At 41.0% G+C, this 24,267-nt stretch overlaps 1 protein-coding gene across 3 annotated transcripts in view; it reads right to left on the reverse strand.

The window, feature by feature from the left end:
* Nucleotides 1-20,849, reverse strand: part of iqsec1b (IQ motif and Sec7 domain ArfGEF 1b) — a 171,515-nt gene extending 150,666 nt beyond the window's left edge. For all 3 annotated transcript variants that reach the window (XM_046381610.1, XM_046381601.1, XM_046381630.1), the window contains exon 1: nt 20,056-20,849. In XM_046381610.1, the coding sequence (XP_046237566.1) occupies nt 20,056-20,336 (281 nt within the window). In that variant the 5' untranslated portion in view covers nt 20,337-20,849. The remainder of the gene's footprint in view (nt 1-20,055) is intronic.
* Nucleotides 20,850-24,267: the final 3,418 nt, after the last annotated feature.

Below are 24,267 nucleotides of genomic sequence, written 5' to 3' on the forward strand. Positions count from 1 at the left end.
GCACCTTAATATTGTCCTATTGTTAATAAAGATGACTTTCTTTTACCATAACCGTGCTTGTTTCACAACCTTAAATGCATGCATATTAATGTGACTATGATCACAAACAACACAGCATCGTGCATCACAGACACATGCTTTTCAAGAGTGACTCTGACAAATGACATCCTAAAGAAGAGTCCATCTTGAGGACAGTTACAAATAGACATATTATGTCATTTAATTTGGAGGACTTGTTATGTAGATAGCTATTGAGTCCAGAGCAAACAGGTCTGCAGACCTAATGCCGTCTGTACAGTTAGTTTTCTCTGAATTTTGTTTAGTTGCTCACCATTCTCTAAATAATATACAATCATTCAATTGTTAGCAGGAAATTGAGATTTTGAAAATTGTACTGACCATGGGAAACACACATAGAGTGATTCCGTGTAAGTGTGTGTTCATATGAATGTGTGTATTTATGTGCCAGGGTTGTGCTCACTGGTGCACTGACTGCTGTGTGTGGCCAGCATCGGGGGAGGGGCACTGTGCACCGTCATTAGCAGGTATTCCAAGCAGACAGACAGTCCCAGCTTGAAGCTTTCCCTGGAAGCCTCAGATGAAATGGCACAAATAATGAGGCACATTATCAATCACAGGCAGGGGGCAGCTGGTTCAGTGTATATGTGCTACACGTGCGCTTTCTCCCTTTCTATCTGTGACACACACACACACACACACACACACACACACACACACACAAAGCCTGCGGCGAAGAGAGTGGAGCAGAGGAAAAGCACAGCAGCCTCAGAGCGGAGCCCAGAGATCATTACCCAAGCAGTGCTTTGATTCAGCTCATGGCTGCTCTGGCAGATTGAAGTATTGCAACCATACTGTGTTCACCCGGGATTAGATAAAAGTAGGAAAAGGTCAATGTCACAGGAATAAATACTGGTGTCCCCCTATCACAATTAAGAAACAAAGCAGGGTGAAAATGCCACGAGGTTAATGAAAAGTTCAAAAAACAAGGTTTGTGTGGTTGTAGATGCAGTAGCTTATTTATGCAGCATTTAAAATGTAGAAATGATGTGAGTGAACTGGAAGAGCCAAAGATGAGCAGGACGGTCTATCAAAATAGTCCTCTATATTTTTCATTTCGAAGTGTGGAAATCCAACAGGCCGTAAAATCTGTCAGTGGTTCCTTGCTAGTTGCTGGGAGTGAGGCAGACATAGGAGTGGAGCTGTTCATTGTGATGGACTCAGTTTTCAAAGATTTGACATCCTACCATCATACAGCAGCTTGAATAGCCAAACCAGGTCCAAACCACACTCTAGACAGAAGTCATGGTCTTGCTCTTATCTTTGTGCCTACATAAGACAGCCGACTGTCTGCACTGTTTCAACATTTGAACAGTTGGCTTAAGATTTTCTCCTACCAAAGTTATCTATATTTTCCTGCCACATGCTCATCAATCAAATGCCAGAGAACAGTCATTATGAGTTATATCAGCTGACTGTAGATCTGCGTCTTGCCTTATTATTATGGGAATGGACCTGAATAAATATTGGTGTGCCATTCACACAAAGTAAAAGCATACTCTATGCAAGTATATAAATGTAAGAGTAATAAAAAAGCAAACTGTCATTTCTGAGCTGTTCTTGGCATTACAACGACAATACAGTCTTATGTAACTGTAGCCGTAGGTGCTGCCATAATCCCTTCCCTCTGACAGCAAGTCCCTAAATCTAGAGCAGCGGCCTGGACTTATAAGTTCATTGCAGTTCAGAGTGGCCGAGGCAGACCGTCTGTTGCGTGGCATGGGAACCTTTTGGAATTAAAGCCACAGGGATCACACCAGCTACAATAGCTGGGCCGCACATCTGTGAACAAAGGTCAGCAGAAAGGCCGGGTATTGAATAACATGCCTCTTCAACCTGACGTCAGCACATGCCAAGAGATCATAGGAAGTGCCTTAGTGTTGTTTCATTTCCTCTGCAGTGTCAAGCACATGTATATCCTTCCGCAGTCTGGGGCTGGCGGTAATATAAAAGATATGGAAGCTCTGCACAGTGATTTTTATGCAGTGACTGAGCAGCAACAGTCACAAAACCGATGTCTTCACAGTTTATTTTTTAACACAAGCCTCTCTGTTGCAATTTGACCTTATTTGAAGTTATTTACCATCACAAACACTACACCAAGTGATGGAATCAGTGACAGCTAAATGGCATTTACATGGAGCTGCACCAAAAGTGTATTGCTAACACCAGACCAAATACTAAATAATGGAAAAATGCGAAAGGGGTCATTTGTAGTGAGAAAACCCACAAAGAATTATCAGTGACTCTACAGATCCCCTTAGAAATTGGATGTGACAGTCAGTCCAACCTTCTGATGAGAAGCTTTTCTCTACTGTCATACTATCTGAGCAGGCAAGCAGGGCCTTTAGTGTGCTGCTTTCATGTGGTGGTTCATCATTTTGTGACAAAATGCACTGTTATATAATCAGTGCATCAGTGTCATATGGTTATAGTATTAGCCACTAAACAGATGCAAGGGAGCAGAGAACGGACCTGACTCACCTTCAAATAATTGTTGAAGGTTTTCATGCCATCACCACAGAACAATATCTGTACTCATTTTTCAACAAGCAGAGAGAGAACAAGCAAAATAGTGTATTAACTATTCCAGCCCTCCACATCTCCCCTGATAGCACAGTGAACACAGCTCAAAGGAGATCTACATCAGCCTGGGAAATGACCAGAATGTTGGGAGGTTAGCTTTTAGCTGGTTTCCACTAGTCCAGGGTTCAGACTCATCATTGGACAATCTCCAAGGACAGGCTTTGATCTTATGACTCCTTGACCTTTAGCTTAAGAGGCTGTCACTAGTGTAGCTCATCCCTGCAAGCTGAAATTAACCAGCTGAGGTGGGAGCCTGAGACAGGTCAAAACACAAGAGAATTCAGTCTTGCACCTATAGGTAAGCATTTACTCTTTACTTATGCTCCAATACTTATACAAGTTTGGAAAATGTAGACAGAAAAATGGATAAAAATAATCATTGCTCACTTTTTAGTTATCTTTGTCCCCAAGGTTTCTCTGTTTGATTTTTATATTTAGATTGGGACTTGGTTAGGGCTGGGTATTGCCAGGAAACTGGAGATACACATAGGCCTGTGTTCTTTGTGTTTACTAAGTGCTATGTCCTCACTTCTTCTGACTGTGAACACAAGACTAAAACCACGTAACAGCTGGGACTGAAAAGGGATCAACGGTCGGGTACCAAGAGTCTGCAGATGGGTGGAGAAAGATCAAGGGGAATGTTCATATCTGCTGCCAGAGACAATGTTTGAGTCTAGGCATTACAGTATTCTTCCCATATCTCACAAGCTGGAATCGATGGCTTAAAAAAGGCTCCACAGTGGGACGTGCATCCATGTCAGTATGGAAAGTAAAGTGCAACCATTATAGATACAGGTATTAACCACCGCTTTTCATCACTGAGTTTTAATTGGGAGTGAGGAGGCCCAACAGCAAGGAGGGGATGAGTCACAGCGATCTGGCAGCCAGTGAAAAAAACAGTAGGGTTCATCTGTTACAGAAAACTGTGAGGAGCATGTCGCCAATGCCTACATGGCATTCATTATCCAGAGAACACATTCAAGATCTCTTCACCTACAAAGACACTGGAAAAGAAATCTGGGCTTTTGAAGCTCGTGGAGGTAAGGATGCAGCTGGCAAAGACAGAACGGCGGAAGCAAGCAAATAGGTGAAGTTCAAACTGCAGATGTTTGCAATAATAAAGTCTTCATCACTGACTGCATTAGAAGATGCCAATTATAACTCTTTTGAGGATGAAAACAAGCTTTATAATGACAGTTGCTATTTAGCATTTGACTGAGGAAATTTTGGAAAGAGCTATAAATGGCTTCCCACGTGGCGTGACTTTGTTAAAAAAAAAAAAAAATAGATAGTGCTTGATCTATTCCAGATAATTCTGAGGTGAAAGTCGTTAAGAGGCAGATTGGACTGTCTTGTGAGAGAAAAAGACAATCCAGGGACCTTTAATCAATAAGAGAGTCCTTGGACTTGCAGAGAGTGTTTGAAATGGTCAGCTGGCTGCCTGTAGTATGGATGGCTATTACCTTCATGTGGGGCAAGAGCAGGTCAGTTTTCTCCCTAATTAGTCTGCAGTGAAGCTGTTCCTATTAGCCCAACTACCACATGCTGCATCTTGAGGCCCTACAATGACTCATAATGGATTTAGTGTCATAGATCCCAGGAGACAAAAATAATGCCTGGATACACACACATTTGGAGGACACAGTCATACAAAGACATGTAAATTGGGGTTTGGACAATGACAGGGCATTAATGGAATATTCAAATACATTACTTACCATGGTCATGTGGATTCGAAGCTCACACAAATCTGAAAAAGCACTGCAGAGCACAGCACTTTGATTAGCTGGTAACATCTAGGCACAGATTTAGAACAATTTCTACCAAACTACCTCATTACTGATGTCATGTCAGTTGAAGTAATCTACTGTCAATTAGTTGCAGAAGTGTCAAGTTAGTCTATTTAACTTTAGTTAGTGCCCTTAAACTAAACAGAATTTGTCTCCATTTCCCATGAATCTCCTGAGTCAGTCACATTTAAAGCAAGTGCGTGGGACCTCAAACTGGAAAAAAGGTAAGGCGAGGAAAAACTGACAGTGACTGATTGTGCCAAATAAATGACAAGGTAGGACAAGGAAATCTACTCTCTAATCTACTATTTTTACCATATGATCTATGACTACATTTTTCAAATTGAGGGGAGACCTGTGAACATCGATCTTTACATTACAAAGGAGGTTGTGTTTTTCTACAAAGGTGAAAAATAGGATCATTACAGAAAATGTGATTTGGAACACTAATGAATTTTGGGACAGGCGGAAAAAGTCATCTTGTATTATCGGCACATTATCCCTGACAGAGAATTTAAATTTGACTCAGTAAAACAGCACTCACCCACTCCCAGTTCAACTTTCTTTCCATTTATTACTATTATCTCCTTTAATGTAGTGGCGGGTCGTGCATTTGGTACCTGGGCCTTCAGTGAGGACATACCTGACTTAGTCCACCTCTTAATGCAACCACTATCACGTCACAATCATAAAAAACATCAATACCATCCAAAAACGCAATGTGACAAGACGTGGCTTTAGAGAGAGAGGAATTTCACGTGTTTAGGATAATTAACATTATTAATACAACAAGAAACACAGTTAAGACAACTCCAGACCTCTACACTACAACCACAACTGTGCCATGTACATCATCTGGAGCAGTTCAGAACGTGTTAGTCACACTTGGCTGTGACTTTTGCTCTGACCGACCAATCAGAGGAAGGAAGAATGCTGACGCTTCACAGAGCCAGCTAGCTGAGACCTGGCAAGCGTCACAGTGAGGATTCTGAAATCTGATTGGTTAAAGAAAAGGTTAATGGCTAATATATTCTAAATTGCGTGGGCCAGCACTACTGATCCTGAAGGCCCTGGGCAGATTAGACATGGCAACACATAGAGGCTGAAATCTGATTGGACAAAAATCGAACATCCACATACACATATTGGAAGCGGTGCAGACGAGAGAAACGAAATGAGGAGAATAAACTGTTGGGAATAAATTAATACAATTTCATGGAACAAATATTAGAATTTAGGTTGTAAATGTAGGTCAGTGCTTCTGATAGTGTTTAGGCCAGCAGAGAAGGCCCCGCCACTGCTTTCATGGTTCTATATGTGAAATACATATACATGTATTAACGGTGCCCTGAGCAGAGAATGAAGTCATCCCTTTTTGAGTTTTATTTTGTATCCCTCGAGTTTGAATGAAGTGACATATAGAACCTTTAAAGACTGCTGATATTTCTAATGGCCTTACATAGCACATGCATTATTAAAAAACCATCTAAATATACCAAATCCTTTCAGCAGCATCAAACAGTGTCCTTGTAACAGAAAATGGAAAACATATTGGCAGGACAAACTTCATTGCAAACACCACTGAGAGGCTTGCCAGGGTGGATGACAGTGGAGCTGAGATCTCAGCCCTCCTCACCCTGCAGATACATCGCAGTCTCCTCTGCCGGAGCAGAAGTCAAGGACCCACAGGGATTTGGTTTACTGACCCACTACAGGCCTGACAGGCAGGGAGTGGGTCGGCAGCATGCAGAGCCATTCTGCAGCACCAGAAAGCCGAGTCCAAGTCAACCCAAGGACATCTTCAAAACATTTGGATAAGATTACAATCAAATCTGCCTTGTAGCACAGATACAAATGATATCCAGCTCCACACACACAGTCTAATTGCAGCAATGAGCTTAATAACTGATTACAGGTAACTCATTCAGTTCACACCAAAATCCTCTTACTTGTAGCGCTTTTTACTTTATCCAGCTATTGTTTAGCTGTGATTTGCAGAGTCTTGGACATACCAGCTACAGAGATGTGTGCCTTCTTTTGAATTTAATTTAATTTTCTTAAAAAGTAATGTAGATGTATATGCAGGTAGACGCACATGTAAATAAATAGATGCAGTAGACACACAAATAAAAATCAAAAAGGAATAAATATAGATAAATAAAGAAGCCTGTGAATATTCTCATTCATCCAGGTCATGGTTATCTCAAGGAAATTCAATCGAATGCAACTGGACTTAGTTATTTGTCTTTGAAGACGTTTCACCTCTCATCCAAGAGGCTTCATCAGTTCATGCTCGCTTGACTAGGCTGGGACTAGTCCAACTAGCTGGTGTGGAGACCCAGGTATTTAACCTCTGTGGAGGCATTCACATGACCAGTGGTGTCATAAGCTCGTTTAGTGTTCCATTGTGACAAACGACAGTCGTTGAGACAGTCGTTGGGGATGGTAAAGTTGGTTTCGACTAACGAAGTCGATGAAGCCTCTTGGATGAAGCCTCTTGGATGAGAGGTGAAACGTCTTCAAAGACAAATAACTAAGTCCAGTTGCATTCGATTGAATTTCCTTGAGATAAATAAAGAAAGCTTAAACAAACACTACTGCACTTTCATATACACAATGCACCATCTTGTTACAGTAATCTGGAACTGCATTAGTTGGATTTTAGTAAAAGACTGGGTGCACAACCACACAGGTAGGTCTTAACAGCAGTGCACCACTGGTATGTGACCAAAGTATTGAAGTGTGGCTGAAACAAGAGCAAAGCTCTTGATTTCACAGTCAGTCTTTCCTCCAACCCTCAACTATGCACATGACCTTTGAGTAGGTATCAAGAGAGTAAAAGAAAATCATAGGCAAGCAGTGGAGATGAGGTTGCTCTGGGTAGACAGTCAGTGTAAATGACTGGGTGAGAAATGCAGCAATCTGGGAGAACCTCAGTGCTGAGCTTGAGTTTCTTTTGAGTACCTGGGCACCTCTCTTTGGAGGGTCTGTCTCTCCTCTTCCCCCCTCTGGTAGACGGGGGAAGATGGTGGGGAGTACTGCAGTCACGTGGTTAGGTCACAGCCATCCATCCACCCATCCATAAATTTTCTATACCGCTTATCCGTCAGGGTCGCGGAGGAGCTGGAGTCTATCCCAGCTGACTACGGGCGAGAGGCGGGGTTCACCCTGGACTGGTCGCCAGTCAATCGCAGGGCCAACACACAAAGACAGACAACCACACACTCTCACACTCACACCTAGGGGCACACCTAGGGGCAATTTAGAGTAGCCAATTAATCTAACATGCATGATACCTGGAGAAAACCCACACAGGGAGAACATGCAAACTCCACATAGAAGGGCCCAGACCGGGATTCGAACCTGGAACCCTCTTGCTATGAGGCGACAGTGCTAACCACTGCACCACTGTGCCACCGGTCACAGCCATAACAACAGAGGCTAGTCAAGACTCCTTCCTAGCACACAAAGAACTCATATTTTGGAAAAGGCTGGCGAGTGTGCATCATTGCAGTGCAATTTAATGCATATTGAACCATCTGCCGTCTCTTTGCTCTCATTCACCATATCTAAAAAGACCGGCAATGCATTGTGTGCATAGACAGCTGTTGGTGGTAATAATGCTCTGCTCGGTTGCAATGAGGCAATAAGAAGAAAGAGACAAAAAGGAGAGGGAAAGAAGAACCATGTACATAGGACGTACACCAAAAATAAACACAGGCATCCTTGAAAAATGTCAGCTTGCTAGACTGTTTGTGGTATCTGAAGGATCCTGGAATTTGGAACAGAGCTTTTGCAAATATATGATTAAAAAATGGAGGCAAACACAAGAATCTAAGGAGGCATAACACTTTCAAGTGGTAGTAAAGAGAAGGTCAATATCTAGTCTTACATTTATTTTGTTCTTTTAATGTTTGATGCTGGAGCAGGTGTCATTTCAGCCACCCTTACTTGACCTCTTCTAGAGCCTGAGAAAAGGCACAGATACACACTATAAGCTGAGTGGAAAAATCTTTGCCTCTAGAGCAGCTCTAGTTTTCAGTGTGCTGGATGGTGTGAAATGAAATGGAACTCATCCCTCTGTGCTGTCAGTACACCCGTGTTGGCTCTGTGGCCTCCAGGATAGTTTTGGCCCTAAGCACACACTGTGCAGATATTGCAAATATTTGAAACATTTTTACAATGAGCAAAATTTTGCAAAGCTTTTACTTTTTCACAAGCAGGTAATGGGTTACTTAGAAATGAATATGTTCCAAGGCCACAGAGTCAAAATTTCACTTCCAAAAAAAAAAAAAAAATTTCACCATGTGCTTTCACAAGATAACAGCTCTCCTGGGTTGTTGGGTTTCATTGAGATTATTGAAGTTATGCGTCATCACAACAGCGAACCGACAAACTTTAAAAACACTCCCTTCTGTGTACCACATTTCAAACGGCAGTACCAGATAACTTTCTGTGACATTACCCATACACAGGCCGACAGTTATCACATGAAAGACAGCCACTGGTAAAACATAAAGGCTTTGATATATGGTAACTTTGCTCAAGCGGGTTAATCAGAACGGTATGTGACAAAAGAAAAATCAAACCACCATTTAGACCAAAACCCTCAAAACACATTGACCGAAAATGTCAAGATGAAAGCCTCATGACATCTCAGTTAGAAATTTAACAGCGTTTCTGCATGGACCTGCAGGTATTCTTCAGTCTTCACAGAGCTCATTTACACTCACACCTGACCTTTAGATATTCTAACCTATGGGACGGATGGCAAATATTTGATCACCAACTCAAAAATTCACATATTATGTGTGTTGGACAGGAAGAGGTTCTTATGGGGCAAATGGCACAAATTACTACATACACTACACCATGTTTTCCTAGAGTCCTTTAATACCGGATGTCTGCCCATACAGAGTCCCTTTCATTTATTAAACTGGCCTATATGTTTTTAAATATGCATGTGACATACATGCTGAAATATCAGGTGCAGCTTTTAAATTCTGCTTTCTACTTCATTTTTTACGTGCTATTTGAACTAAACACTGGAAGGGTTCCAAACTGAAAAGTTTATAAGTTTAAATTATCGACATGGTAAGAAGTTTAACCGGAAAACGTGACTCCTGAAATTGATTTGCAGTAAGAGAGAAGATGAGTCACTCTGTTATGAGTTACTGGAACTACAGGAACATTTCACTTTTACTTTTCAGTAGTGTTAAGGGCCGGAGCTTCTCCCCACACAAAGTTATCAAGTTACTGAAGGCATTACATCAATTAGGAACAAATGAATCATCTTTATTAGAAGGTTTAACTGAGGGAATATTCTGTATCCTACTTCTTAACAAATCCCATGAAACGACTAAACCAAATAATGAACTGATATTAACTAAATACAAGTAGATACAAGTAAAGACAAGTACTCTGTGTGTATACTCACCCTCATGTACTGTATCTTCTTCCTCTGTACCATTGAACTCTACTGCTGCCCAAAAACTATAAAAACACATAACACATGTGGATGGGCCCCGTTGCTCTGGGTGACATGATCTTTCATTCACACACTTTAGTTCATTTTGACTAAATCCCAAATACACATTCGTACTGCTCACCAGAGCACCAAATGTGTTTTAATCTGTCACTGAAAACACTTCTGAACAATTACACTGACCAGCAATTTTAAGAAATTACAATCAATAAAAAAAGACAAGTATACTATTTCATTAAAATTTACATTTTCAGTCAGTACCATGGTGGGCATGAGGCCACAGCATATTATTGAGAGGCCCTCATTTTTAGTTGTTGCAACTTGAGGAGAAATTAGGAGTGCTTGATTAGATGCAGCAGCTCTCCCTGTCCATACAAAAGTGTCAGAATTATTGACAAAGTGTGTGTGTGTGTGTGATGCAATTCATCATGAAGCCCTACAATCATCGCAGCCCGCTGGCAGTGTGGCTGCTGAGGTGTGACTGTGCTGTGAGACAGAGAGTCAACAGAAGGGAGAGAAAAGTGCCAAGTGATGATCATAAAACAGCTTGTTCATGTATAAAGTTGCCACTGTCCAAAGATAACAGCTGCTCTGACTCCATAAGTTCAAAACACTGGAAAACAAAAGAGCTCATTTCCCTCACGGGAGAAGTGAAGACACGATAGAAAAACAGCGAAAGCGCCTAACCGTGCATTCATCACCCTGAGGAACTGACGCATTCGTTGTGTCATTTGCTGACTTCATCATATGTGTATTATCATGTTAATGACAACACAAGAAGCAGAGGAAAGTGACTCCCCAGCTGTCATATTGGACTTTCATGATTGTGAACCTTAGCACAATCTCCACATACACAGACCCACGCCTGCTGCCCTGACAACTGACACGGCGTTCGATGAAATTGCAATTCCAGGCTGTTCCACAATGAGCATTTAGGTCCACTATGATATAACGGATGAGTCTAAAAGACAGGTCTTGCAGCTGGCAGAGAAATGGCTTCAGCTGAATGATAGATGGCCTCCATTTACACACCTGATAAAACCCTAGAGAAAAAATGTTGTCATGTGCTCTCAAATAGAAGGCACCGAGGAAAGCATGGCTTGATGTCATCCACCTGGGTGAATACCAGTACCTACATTAGGTGCGTTTAAGGCAAGCAAAAAAGTAAGAAAACAAACATCCTCAATAAATAATAGAATCAAAATAACTGGGCTTAACTTTTGAGAAAAGAGAAACTGCATAAGCTCTGCAAGGCCACGGTTACACTTTTTAGAACTTGACGCAGGCAGCACCTGTACAATATTTGCAATTTGAAATACGCATGGTAAAATCCAAATCCCCTGAGCAGCCAAAGCTAGCGCTTACTTATCTGCAGCCAGAGCTCCATGCGTTCACGGAGAGCTGAACCCTGCATGAACCACTAAACTTTATGTGAGACCCTGTTGAGTTAATGTTGGAGACAAGACATGGAAATGTGACATTAGATGAGTATTTTCACTTGCCTTTGACACTCAACACTCAGCACACAGTAGTAGTACACCAAAGTATGAGGGATTTTTAGAATGTCTAAAACCTGACGATAAAACCAATAGTACATGATTTGCATACCATTTATGGGGAAATACGACAGTATACAAATGCTATGGTAGTGCAACAGGCAATGCTGGTGTTCCTTCTCCTTTTGTTTCTTTTATTTATATTTTTTATTTAGTCCAAAACTTTGCTAATATTCAATCAGTTTCTTCATTTCAGTCCAGTTATCCAGTTTGAGTAAAGTGACAACAGTAAAAGCAGCTGCTATCAGGTTTTTGAAGAGCTTTCTACTTTTAAACAATGTTCAAACACATTCGGTGACTTATTTGTTTTTACAGCTGAAATTACATTTTTGTTATTACAGAGAGAGTAAAGTATCAAAAAAGGTACCACTGGGTACCAAAATCCAAGTACCTTTACTAGTATTAGTATAACCCAGAACTTTTTCATTTTCTTCTTCTTATCCTAAATCTGACACACTGAAATAACACTCGTTGTACAGCGATGTAACAGCGTGGTGCTTACTTTACTTCATAAACAGCCCTTACAGTCCGAACATGGACTGCAAAGAAATAAACTGCAACTAGTTTTGAAGCAAAAAAACATATTCCAAGTTTTCTCTAAATGCAGCTACTCAAAGTTGACTTTTTTGTGACAGTATCTGACTGGGTATCTCTGAGTGTTGGACTGATCAAATAAAACACCATGTCAGTCAAGAACGGGGATGCTTCCCAATTTTTGACACGTAATCAAGAAGCTGATTGAAAAAGATATCATTAGTAACAGCTCCATTTTGTGCAGTTCTTAATTATTCATATTTATGTTGCGTTTTTCTAGTCACATCACTTTATTCACACCTCGATGGCAGACACTACCATCCAAGGTGCCACCTGCTCATCGGGAGTAATTACCATTCACACAAACACTAACACACAGATGGATGGGAGCAAATTTAGGTTCGGTATGACGTCCAAGGGCATTTCAACATGTCAACTGCAGGAGCCAGGGATCAACCCATTGACCCTCTGATTGGTGGACTGCTGTTCGACCTCGTGAGTTTAACTTAGTTGGGGTCATTCAGTTTTTAAAGCACTGTCTGAAAGACAGCAACGTACCAATAAATGATCTAATCTAACGCAAACTACACCATTAACAGCTTCACTTGTCGTTTTCTGATGCACTCATGCATGTTTGTTGTGCCCATAACTTCCACAAAACACATATGATGAGAAATGTCTCTTCAAACTTACCTTTAAACTCATGCCTCATAGATCAACCATTTGTTGGCAAGAACTCAAGAAAAAAAAATCTAATTTGTAGCCTACTGTTCTCCTCCAGTAAACAATATTCCACACTCGCACTCTGCCACAAGATTATCAATAAGCATGACTCAGCACGGAGCCAGTGGCCCTCTCTCAGAAGGATATAATATTCAAGGAAAAAGTCAAAACTTATTTAAATATTAATATGGATTCTGCATTATTCAATGAAGAAAAATGTGACTGGGAAAGTTCGCAAAACTTCATTTAATTAATGCACACGGCCTTTCACATCAGTGTTTCCATGTGTTACAAATATTTTCCTTCATCAAAATGTAGAACTCCATTGAAACTATCACTTTTCTACTACCTTCTACAAGGTTTTTTAAAAAGTGATGCAACCTACAGACTGCACTGTATATCAATGAAAACTTATTATAGATAGAAGGGAATATGTTTTTAATTGGAAATCGTATCAGATTGACATTAAAACCCATAGTAAAGTCATTATGAGTGGCAAATTTTTTTTCCAGTTAATTTGGGGATTAATTAACTTTTCAGTCTCATATCATGATTTCACACCAGGGGGCAAAGCAATAGGATAAGAAAAGTTTGATACGTTTGGGGAAAACTGAAATGTAAAATCTAAAATGAAAGGAGATGCACATAAAAGATTAACTGTGTTATTCAGCTTTCATATCATGCAGCCATGAAATTGGTGTTGTTTGTGTTTACCACTTCACATTAGCATCAGCCTGTTCACATTGTGAGATAAATGCCCAGGTTGTCCACCTTCTAATTTTTTTTTTTTTTTTTGCTACTCTCTTGTAAGTTAAGTCATGAGATCTTTAAAATACAGGAATGTTGCATATCGAGAAAGAATTAACACTGACAGATCATATAATGTAACTGATCTCTTTTACCTCCAAGGTCTTCTGGGAATATTTCATTCTAAAATATATTCATCTTTTGAAAGTTTATTTTTTTCTCATCTTCTTTATGCAAACACCAGCCTGTCAAGACCTCCCTCAGGCTGCACACCTACAGTGCTCTCTGTGTGAAATGCATTTCTGCTTTGGCTTTAAATGCATTAAAACAGCACACATTTCACAGATCGCCCACAACAGCTGTAGCATATGTGCTTACTCATAAAGTTAAAATTTTGTTATAGTCCTGAGCAATTTTCCTGTGTCCTCTGGCAGTGTTCACTTTTTGACTCCTGATTCGTTGCACATTCTGAGCTGCTGACCAGTGAGCGGTTATTTCCTGCAGTGCTGCACACACACATGTAAAATTCAGTGTATGTAAAAATACATATACTGCCAATAAAAGTTGATTATTCTTATTATTATTATTAAGAAGAAGAAGAAGAAGAAGAAGAAGAAGAAATACAATAAACTGATGAAGCCTTGAGTTCAGGTCTGAAATAAATATTCCCAGAAGACGGCACTTGGTGCGAGAAGTGTGTTCATTTTATTTAATTCAATTTAATTTAAGTTATTTTATTAATCCCAAGCTGGGAAATTACTTCTCTGCATTTAACCCATCATTGATTGAAACACACACACATGCAACATGCAGTGAAACACACAGGAGCAGTGGGCAGCATCAAGCGCCCAGGGAGCATATAGGTGGTTAAGTGCCTTGCTCAAGGGTACATCAGCCAACCAATGGGGGGCGGGGACATTATCACTCCACCACACTCAAATTTTTTCTGCCCGACTAGTGGGGGAATCAAACAAGCAACCTTCCAATCACAAGCCGCTTCTCCAACCTCTAGGCCACAGCTGCCCGTGTTTGTATGTGAGGGTAATGTGATGGAGAACCAGAAGTTCCTTTCATCCAGTATGGCTTTAATGCTCCACAATATTTGCTGTATATGTTTCAAGAAGCTTCTCAGTGATTCTTCATACGCCATAGGGTATCAGAGAAAAACGGTACTCAGAAATACCTCACATGGATAAATAAAAGTAGGCAAAAATGTAAAGGAAAAATGCTTTTCTACAAAGTGGAGCTTCCTGTTTATTGGCCAGAGAGAAGACACAATGAAGCAGTTTGATTTCAGTTTATTACAGTGTGGGTCTTACCTGGTCATCATTTCTATTATGTATAATAGTTGCAGTGTGGGATCACAGCAACATTGTGACAGTGTCTAATGGGACAAGAAGAAACTGTCAAATGTATGGGCTGCAACTAACTTGTTTTCATGATAATTAACATGATTAATTATTCGATTAGTCAGTAAAATGCAAAAACTAATTGCTTTAGTTTGTATATCTGCTCATATTTTAGTTTAAAAAAATCATTTTTATCCACTCCTGTTTGCCCTGTTAATGTTATTGCATTATGCTATAAATACACACTGAACACTTCCTGTACCTGTTTCAAACCAAGAACCCTTTGACGTTTCAGTGGATAGAAACTGTTCATTCTTAACAGGGATTTTATAGTAAAACATCTGCGGGAACATGTTGTGGGTGACTTTCCTATAAGTTTCCTACAGAACACTTGAAATGTAGCTTCTTTAATATTGTGGCACTCTTAGGCCCATACGTTACCAGTTTGGCCGAGACTTTGTCACACATATTGTCCAACTAAAATTGAAAAACAAGAGTTAAGATGAGTGGTCCTGAACTACAATGTGTTGAAAATAACATGATTGTATTGCTGAATTTATTAAACTAAAGCCATGGATGTATACATTATGCTTAGTTGGGATGCCCATAATTTGACAGCCACTGGCAGGTTACCCAGCCCTGTTTTTTCCCCAGTCTTAGTTTATTTCTGTCAACCACATAAGCCTGTGAATATTCTCATTCATCCAGGTCGTGGTTATCTCAGGGAAATTCAATCGAAAGCAACTGGACTTAGTTATTTGTCTTTGAAGACGTTTCACCTCTCATCCAAGAGAAAAGGCTGGGACTAGTCCCAGCCTAGTCAAGCGAGCATGAACTGATGAAGCCTCTTGGATGAGAGGTGAAACGTCTTCAAAGACAAATAACTAAGTCCAGTTGCTTTCGATTGAATTTCCTTGAGATGTCAACCACATCTGACTTTTATTTGACTATTGGTTTTTAATTTGAGCAAATACGGTAAACTCATAGCCAGATTATCTGAACCACTTTATTTGTTGTGAAAGTGAAAGTAAAGAAAACCAAAACGCCTGTAAGAATCCCTCCCTGAGAAGGGAAACTGTGCGTACATACAACCAATAAGCACAGAGAGTCGGAATTGAAGCAGCATGTTACTGTAACGGATGTTCACATCAGGAACTTTGGTTAATAATCTGAGCATTAGTCTTCGTTTTCCTTTCCAATTAATTTTGCCCCGTGCCCCATTGGGAGGAGGCCCCGAGGAAGACCCAGGACACGCTGGAGGGACTATGTCACTCGGCTGGCCTGGGAACACCTTGGGGTCCACCTGGAAGTGCTGGAGGAAGTGTCTGGGGAGAGGGAAGTCTGGGCATCCCTGCTCAAGCTGCTGCCCCCGCGACCCGGTCCCGGATGAAGCGGAAGAAGATGGATGGATGGATGCAACAGTATGGCTTATGGCTCACTGATGTGTTTTTAATAGTCTTCAGACTGTAATGGATGTCACAAAGGAAGAACAATACATTTACACACAATACTTGCTAGTAAAATCAGTTCATTGTTGGTTTTGATCTTTTCAAGGCATTTGTTGACAATGGGTAAAATATGCAATATCACAATTAAGTGCTTTGCTCAAAGGCATTTGGGTGGGTCCACTTATGAGTAAAACTTTACAAAGTCAACAAGTTAAGGGGATGTAAACCAACAGCCAAATTATCCTCCTCACCTTCTAGGCTGTTGCCTGTTCACGAGGGTGAGTTACCCAGATGACTAGCGCTACCTAAACCTCAGGTTTACTGTGAGATGTTTTTCAAATATTTGATTAATTCCCATTTGTGAGGGAAACTTTCAGAAAATGTGGCTGTTATAGCATTAGCGTTAGAACAGATCAGTAGTCCTGAACAGTAAAGATGCACATGTTTTCAAACAAAATGCCCAAAGGAATTTCAAGATTTTACACCCCACTGTTCCAGGCCGCATATCTACCAACACACACATATAGCCAGACCTTGATAAGAACTGTGTGAGTTTGTGCGAGTTGTGAACTTTAACAGCCAAATAAAGCAGAGTAAACACAGAACAGCGATCCTTCCACAATGGATCAGCTCATAAAGTAAAGACTTTGGTGGAAACAACATGCTCCCACTCTATGAATCAGAATCAGAATCAGAATTCCTTTTTATCCCCAAAAGGAAATTCTTTAAAACAGAAGCTCTACTTCTAGTTTAAATCTCTAAGTGGCCTTTTCTCACTCAATCAGTTCACTGATTACCTTGAGTAACAGGGTGACATGTCTTGCTACATGGGGATAGATTAACACTGTACATTGTGTGTGTGTGTGTGTGGGTGTTTCAGAGGCCCTGGGCGGAACAGAGCTCCCCCTCTGGTCCTCTAGTCAAGGCCAGGACTGTATGCTGACTGTGGTCAACGCAAAAAGAACAGCTGACGTGGCCCAACTGTTGACAGAACACAAGGGACAGGACTCCCTCTCAGCTGTGTGTGTGTGCAGAGGAAGTACTTTTAAGTACAAAAAATATTACCTTGATTTTGAACCTCATCAATGAACCTTTTCAGGAGAATTCAAACACAAATCTGTGTGCTTTGCTATTCAGGTGTTAAAAGGCCAAACTATAATGGAAAATCCAGAGAGACGAGCTCCCATCCTCTGTTCTGAACTGATGTCTATTTATAGCTCTGCACAAACGATGAGTGAGCAAATATGAGAATGATGTCATAGGTTAAAAAGGCCTTACAGTATTGCACACGGTACAAAACAAACAAACAAACAAACAAAAAAGAACAGCTTGATGCTGTAGATGCAGCTGTGCCAAGCAAAAATACCTCAATATTCAGCACCAGCAAACCCGGTGTCATCTGAACTTACACTGGGATCATCAAACTATCTGTTAGACTGTAGAGAAATCATTCACCACTGGAGTTGCTGCAATTTCATACTCACAGAGGCAGAGAGGCAGGACAAGGATGGATGGAGTGAAGGAAACTACAGTATAATGACACCAGCATTGCACTGGTGCTAGATGACAGAAATCTGTCAAACATTCCAGATCTTGTCATACTGACTCTCCCTCTGCTTTCTCTATTTAATGGTGTGGGCAATGAGCAGGACGGTTTAATGGCAGCAGTGGGTTTTACAGGGTTTCATATCAATGTGATAAAGCACTTTCATTTATAATGGTGCACTCATGAAGTTCAGTTCGCTCATCATGTTGAGTACTACTCAGTCTGTCCTGTTTGATGCATTCTGTGACTCTGGGAAACACTTTGAAAGAGTAACCATGATGATGTCACGGTGATGTCATGAGGATCATCCCAGCTTTGGATGAGCCATTTTTTTTTAAACACAGAGATTCTCCCCACTGGTTGCAGGTGCCAATTCAGGAGACTAGGAGAGTCTAATTAATATGCTATCCAGCTGCATTATGGGATATGTAGGATCCAACTTTTTGGAACATGATTCATACTAGAGACTATCTCTCCCTCTGCTGCTTTGAGTTCCTGGAACAGCCCTACATGATGCTTCATTCCCGGTGCAAGTCAAAAACACATGTCCCTGTCTGGTTACTTAGAAACAGTTTACCAGCTGAGTTTCCAGAAGATCTTCAGTATTAAATTTAGTGCACTGACACTTGATTGACATAAAATTAACTGTCAACACATTGTTTTTTGCTAGAGTTAGTCGGGCAAAATTAGCAACAAGAAGAAGCCAGCTAAAGGCGGGGGGCAACATCAGGTGACTTTAAAGTATAAAAACACTAATAAGACTCCTTCCTCACTCCAGTACAGCAGAGTACTCAGTGTTTCTTCTGGTAGCAGTCACCTTTCATTTTTGATTGTTCATATAATGCAAAATGTTGTGCAAAAGACCCTCTTTGTCAGAATAAGTCGTGTTTTGTGTTTCTTTGCCACATTGTTTTTTCACAACTTGTACATTTCCCTACCATCCACTTATTTTGTATGTCTTCCTGCACCTTTATGAGTGGATCTGTAACTGAACGTGTCTTAATTCTGAGCGTTAGATGTTCTAAAATGTCAGAAAATAGTGATAAATTCCCACCAAAATTACCAAGATTCCAAGGCGTCGTCTTGAAGTGGTTAAGCAACCGCCTTAAACCCAAACAGATTCAACTGGCGTCAACATAAGAGAGGGAAAAGCAGCAAACTCTCTCATTAAAAAAAAATGGAACCAGAGACTGTTCCATAAATGACTTATTGTGCTCAATCAGTCAACAGTGATATAAAACTGCATAAACCATAACACACACACTGAGGTGTTATCCATAGAGCCCATTATATCCTACCTGGCTAATGGTGTGTTAAAACCAATTTGAACAAAAATAGATTTAAAATGTGTTTATCAGAGATCAGTTAAGTGCTGTATGCATGTACAGTGGCAAGTGGAGAATGTGTTGGATAAAACACTACACAACACCAAAGTGAGGAATCTCTGTGACTGAATATTCTGTTAGATGCACTCAAGAAATAACAGCTTTACTACATGCCTCCATTTATTAAACAATTAAACTTAGATGTTTTGGCAGCCTTGATGGAACACGTCTGGATCAATTCTTCTAGTAGAACTGGGCAACTCTCCAAAGCAGCTATGTCGTTTCAAATTAAAAGGCTTCTGTGGTCGTGAAGAAATGAAGTCAAAGTCAGCACTGCTGTGTACGTTAACTGAACACTACATAATTATTCACGGCAAGATTACTCGTCGCCTTCAGCCAACCAGCAGGACCAAGACTCGTTTACTGACAACGCCACGACAGAAAGCTGGTTTCCTCTCCTGTCATAATAAGAACAAAGTCACACCCAATGATCCGCACTCACACCTCGATGCTCTGATACAGTTTGTGCTCTCCAGAATATAATATTCATGGTGATACATACACTATACCGTGCGCCTAATGGGCTCTATATTACGCAATACGCGTATAAAGCGTGCGTAGCCTGTGTATGAGCCTGACATGATCCCTGACAATGTAGCAATTACACGGACTAGTAAAAAACTGATCCATGACAAAGTGGGAGAAAAGTGTACGTTTGATTTGGCTGCGTGGTTCCACCTGACGGAGATGGCACAGATAGCCATAGCCGCACATCAACCTCACCAGAAGCGGAGCAAACAAACAATCTGGTGACACAAAGGAGAAACATAAACTTTGACAGCGCCCTGTACAGCCAAACCATGTGGCACAAATCAGCAGCTAACTTACTTTTCCTGCATGACATTCTCCTTGATGGCTCCCAGGGTGGAGTGGTTGCCCTGCTGGAGTCTGCAGGTGGCCAGGTGCCGTTGGTGCTGATCTTTCAGGCAGGCGTTCTCCTTGCAAAGGTCCGTCACCTGGAGCTCCAGCTCATCAATCCGGACCCTCTGCTTCTCCAGCAGCCCCTGCTGGGTCTCGATGATCTTATTCAGCTCCTTTAGATATTCCGCAGCCTTGCTGGGGTTCTCTGTCGGGTTCTCCATCTCGTAAAAGCCCCGTTGCCCGTCCATGAAGGCGATATCCACACAAGCAGAAAAGCAGCCCTCTCCGGCACACACTCTCTCTCACACACACACACACGCTCAGCAGTAGTAAAACTGAGCGTTGTCAAATCCTGAGGTCCTCCTTCGCTCCGACATGGTCGCTTTGACGTGTAGTGGTGGCAGCTTTGCTGTGAAGTTAGTCGGATTTGTTGTTCTGCTGAACGCCGCCGCCGCCGCCGCGTTCACAGGCTCTGCACCGCAACCGCCTAACTAACCTCCAGCCAGCCGCTCCGTACATGGGAAAAGCGCTTAACTCTTTCGGGGCTGGGAGTTCAGCGCTCCGGTTGCGCGTTACGCCTCCTCACTTAAACGTTGTTGTTCTATGTAGTGGGAAAAGAAGACAGCGAGTTCGCTCAGTGCGTGTGCGTCTGCACTCAACAGGTAGTTTCTGTTGTGTCAAATCACAGTTGCACCTCGACATCAATGTTCAGTGGTGGCACAGTGTCAGCTGTGCGTTTGCTCAGGCAAGAGCTCAGTACTACTCCCCCCCCCTCCCCCTCCACCAGCATGTAAACAGCAGGTCGATTTAGCCTGGAAAAAGCCAGCTGTATTAAAACACACTGAGATGGGTTGATCATTTTCAGAATTATAGAAAATGAGCTCGAATGAATGTACTTTTAAAAGTACACATGAATAGAATAAACTGCTCGAACGCGTGTGGGATTCAAGAAGAATTAAGGGCCAAAACAGAATATGATCTTTGTGAGATTGTGTTTTCGATACAGTCATGTGAAACTAAGAACTTCTGTGCTCATGTTGCCTCCTGGTCTGCCGTGTGGCACTGCCATGTTTCTACAGTAGCTACGGATGGACAAACAAAACACTGGCTCTAAACTGGAGCTTTCAATTATATATCCACGTTTCTAGCAGAGGAGGGCGAGATGAGGGGTGTTCAGTTGGTTGCAATCTGCAACCTCACCACTCTCACCGCTAGATACCCGCAACTTGGAGGCAAACAGTAGCCCACAGATTCAATCAACAGACACAGAGCAACACGAGCATTCAGTGATGTTTCTGTTCACCTGATGTAAGCGGCGGTCGGCAGTCCTTTCAAACTTGTCACATATTTGTTTTAATCTGTTATTTTTTTGTTTTGCTTCATTGCTGACACACGTTACCTATGAGAAACATGAGCTCATCTGCATGAGAGAAGGAGGCACAGGGTTTAGATTAAGCGCAGTGCGTGACTCCAGCAGGATGAGGGCAGATGGACATTGTGTTTGTATCAATGGTGTTGGAGCTCAAACCCACTCAAAATTGATGGATGTTTTCCAGATGTAGAACTTGTATGTAATGTAGCATCTTACATGTAATGTAATGTAAAGATGCCAACCATATTATCATCGCCATCTTGTTGTTGCTCTTTACATTTGCCCAGAAGCAAATTTATGTACACATAAATAACTGCATATATTTCCCTATTTTATTTCTTTTATCCTATTCCGCTGATGTGTGTAGCTGGATGGAAATTATAAACCTTCATTTCATTGTGCAACCCAGTGTTGTACAAGGACAATAAATTACCTTGAATGTTGATATAAATTCTTCTTTTAGCTGTGGTTGATCTCAGCCACCTCCTATGGGGAAATACAGGCTCTTTAGCTGCTTAATGCTCTGCTATGTTCACCAGCAAGCAACTAACTTTGTCTGAGAGTAACCCCATCCACATTACACATACTCATTTGACCCATAAGATAAAAATATTGATTAGCGTACCTTTACTACTGGCTGATATAACAAAGGTTATTAGCTTAGACTATATTAACACAAAGACCCTCTTTTCAAGACAAGGTAATGAAGCAGGATCCACCTTACAGCCAGAGCAGACACTGTCCTTTGGTCGAGCATATTCACATCAATGAAAACACCACAAACAATTGACAAAAATGGAATTTGGGAACTTTGGTGGATCTGGGTGCTCCAAATTAGGAATCATCATACCACTAAGTACAGTGTTCTTTTATCTGACTTTCTTGCACACCAGTGTTTAATGCTACATTAGATTTTAGGTAGGCTCCAACTTGCACATTAAGTTGGCAGCAGCAGTCGAAAAAATCCTTTAGAGCAAGTTGAGAGAGAGAGAGAGCTCATTAGAAGAAAATTGGAATTTACAAAAAAGATGTCAGATAACTGAAGCATTCCTGAAGAGAAATGTTGGCAAAAGCTCATGTACACAGCTGGTATACAGGGTTAAAGTGCGTACAACTGGTTCATACTGTAGCTGCTGTGCCACAGATAGCCAAGCCTTGACCTTTGTTATATATAAAGGCCTGTCTACTCACAGAGGCTCATCAGTTCCACAGCTGAGAGCCGACTGTGTGCATACACAGCAGCTGTTCCTCTGTGCTAATACACTTCACACCTGACCTTTGGTGGCTAAAATGCTGGTCTTGATGCTGTTGCATACTCACTCAACATTTATCATCAGAACATTTAAGAACATTAGAAATTAGTCATATCATGGTAAACCTGCTTGGCTTCACTTGGAGCTGCTCACTTTAACAGAATTTGCATTACACAAATCTGTCAGATTTTTTTCATTTGAGGCCTTTATTTGTTCGAAAAACTTCAGAACGCCAAAAAGTCATGACATTTTATTAACGAAGTGATCAGACAAACCATAGGCAGATTAATCAAGAACTAAAATAATTAGATGCAGCTGAAAAAAATGTCATTTAGTCTATAAAACTTATGAAATAATTGCAGATGTCTCCATGTGTAAGGTGAAAGTTCAGCACCACATCCACTAATGATGTCAGGGTGTACCAAACACACTATGAGTACACTTCTGTATCATTGTAACAAAGTGTAAAGGTAATTTTGATTTGATTTGAATTTCTGTCAAATGACAACATAGAAAATCAATAAACAAATCAAATTGTCATTAACTTTAGATGAAAAAGCCTGTCAAATCGGTGCAAATGTAATGTGGTGCAGCTAGCTACAGATCGATTGTTTCGCATGACTTTTGAGGGTGTCTGGTTTTACTACTGCAAAAGTACCTTTGAGCAAGGCGCTAACCTGTACTTTTTATATATGCTTTCTTTTCAGGTCAGAGGTGACAGAAATTGAACATTGTAACTGCATGAGATCAGTGTCTTAAACCCACAGGTCACCAGGATGTCCCCACTCCCTGTGTTTTAATTCTGCACCTCCATACATTCCATCATGGGTCTAATATAGCAACTCTGTCTTCTGTCCTCAGCATGTGAAACAATTTCCTTAGATGTAAATTGAAACTACTCTGAAACTGCTCTATGAACTGTGAGAGAAAATGTGATTTTCTCTGAATGTGCAGACCTGGGATTATTCTGACATGTCGCTCACACTCTGATCTACATATCTTTTACATTAAATGTACATGGTGGTGCATCACAAGCCACTGCAGCACAGTCTGTATAGATAACATAACTATTCATTTTTTTCAGCAGATGTAACCTATGAATCGCCCACTGCCACGGCAGAAATACAACATCACTAGGAATAATTTAGACATCAGGCTGCTTTGTTATAATGTTAATAAAAGTAGGTGGTCCTGAACTGAATGTGTGATAAAGAACCTTGCTTATGAAGGAGATGATACTTGGGGAGTTTTCAGTTTTATGCAGAGACAGACAATGGAATTCTGCCCTTGACTTTTTGTTAATGACTTCAAACTAAAACCAGGTTGGTGTGCTCTCTTTTTGTTCACTGATTCACACATGTATATATATATATATATATAAAGAAAACAAGAACAGGGACCACATATGCAGCCTGTCATTATCCTTCACCATCACTCACTGTATCTGCTGGATGGTTCTTTCACACAGTTATTGCCCTCTAGTGGTTTGTTGTGTTCAGAGCACATACAGTCAACAGTGAAGGGGCTGCTGATGTTTGACAACTTTCAATCGAT

Source organism: Scatophagus argus, chromosome 3, assembly GCF_020382885.2.
Source record: "Scatophagus argus isolate fScaArg1 chromosome 3, fScaArg1.pri, whole genome shotgun sequence".
In the NCBI taxonomy this organism is placed as follows: Eukaryota; Metazoa; Chordata; class Actinopteri; family Scatophagidae; genus Scatophagus; species Scatophagus argus.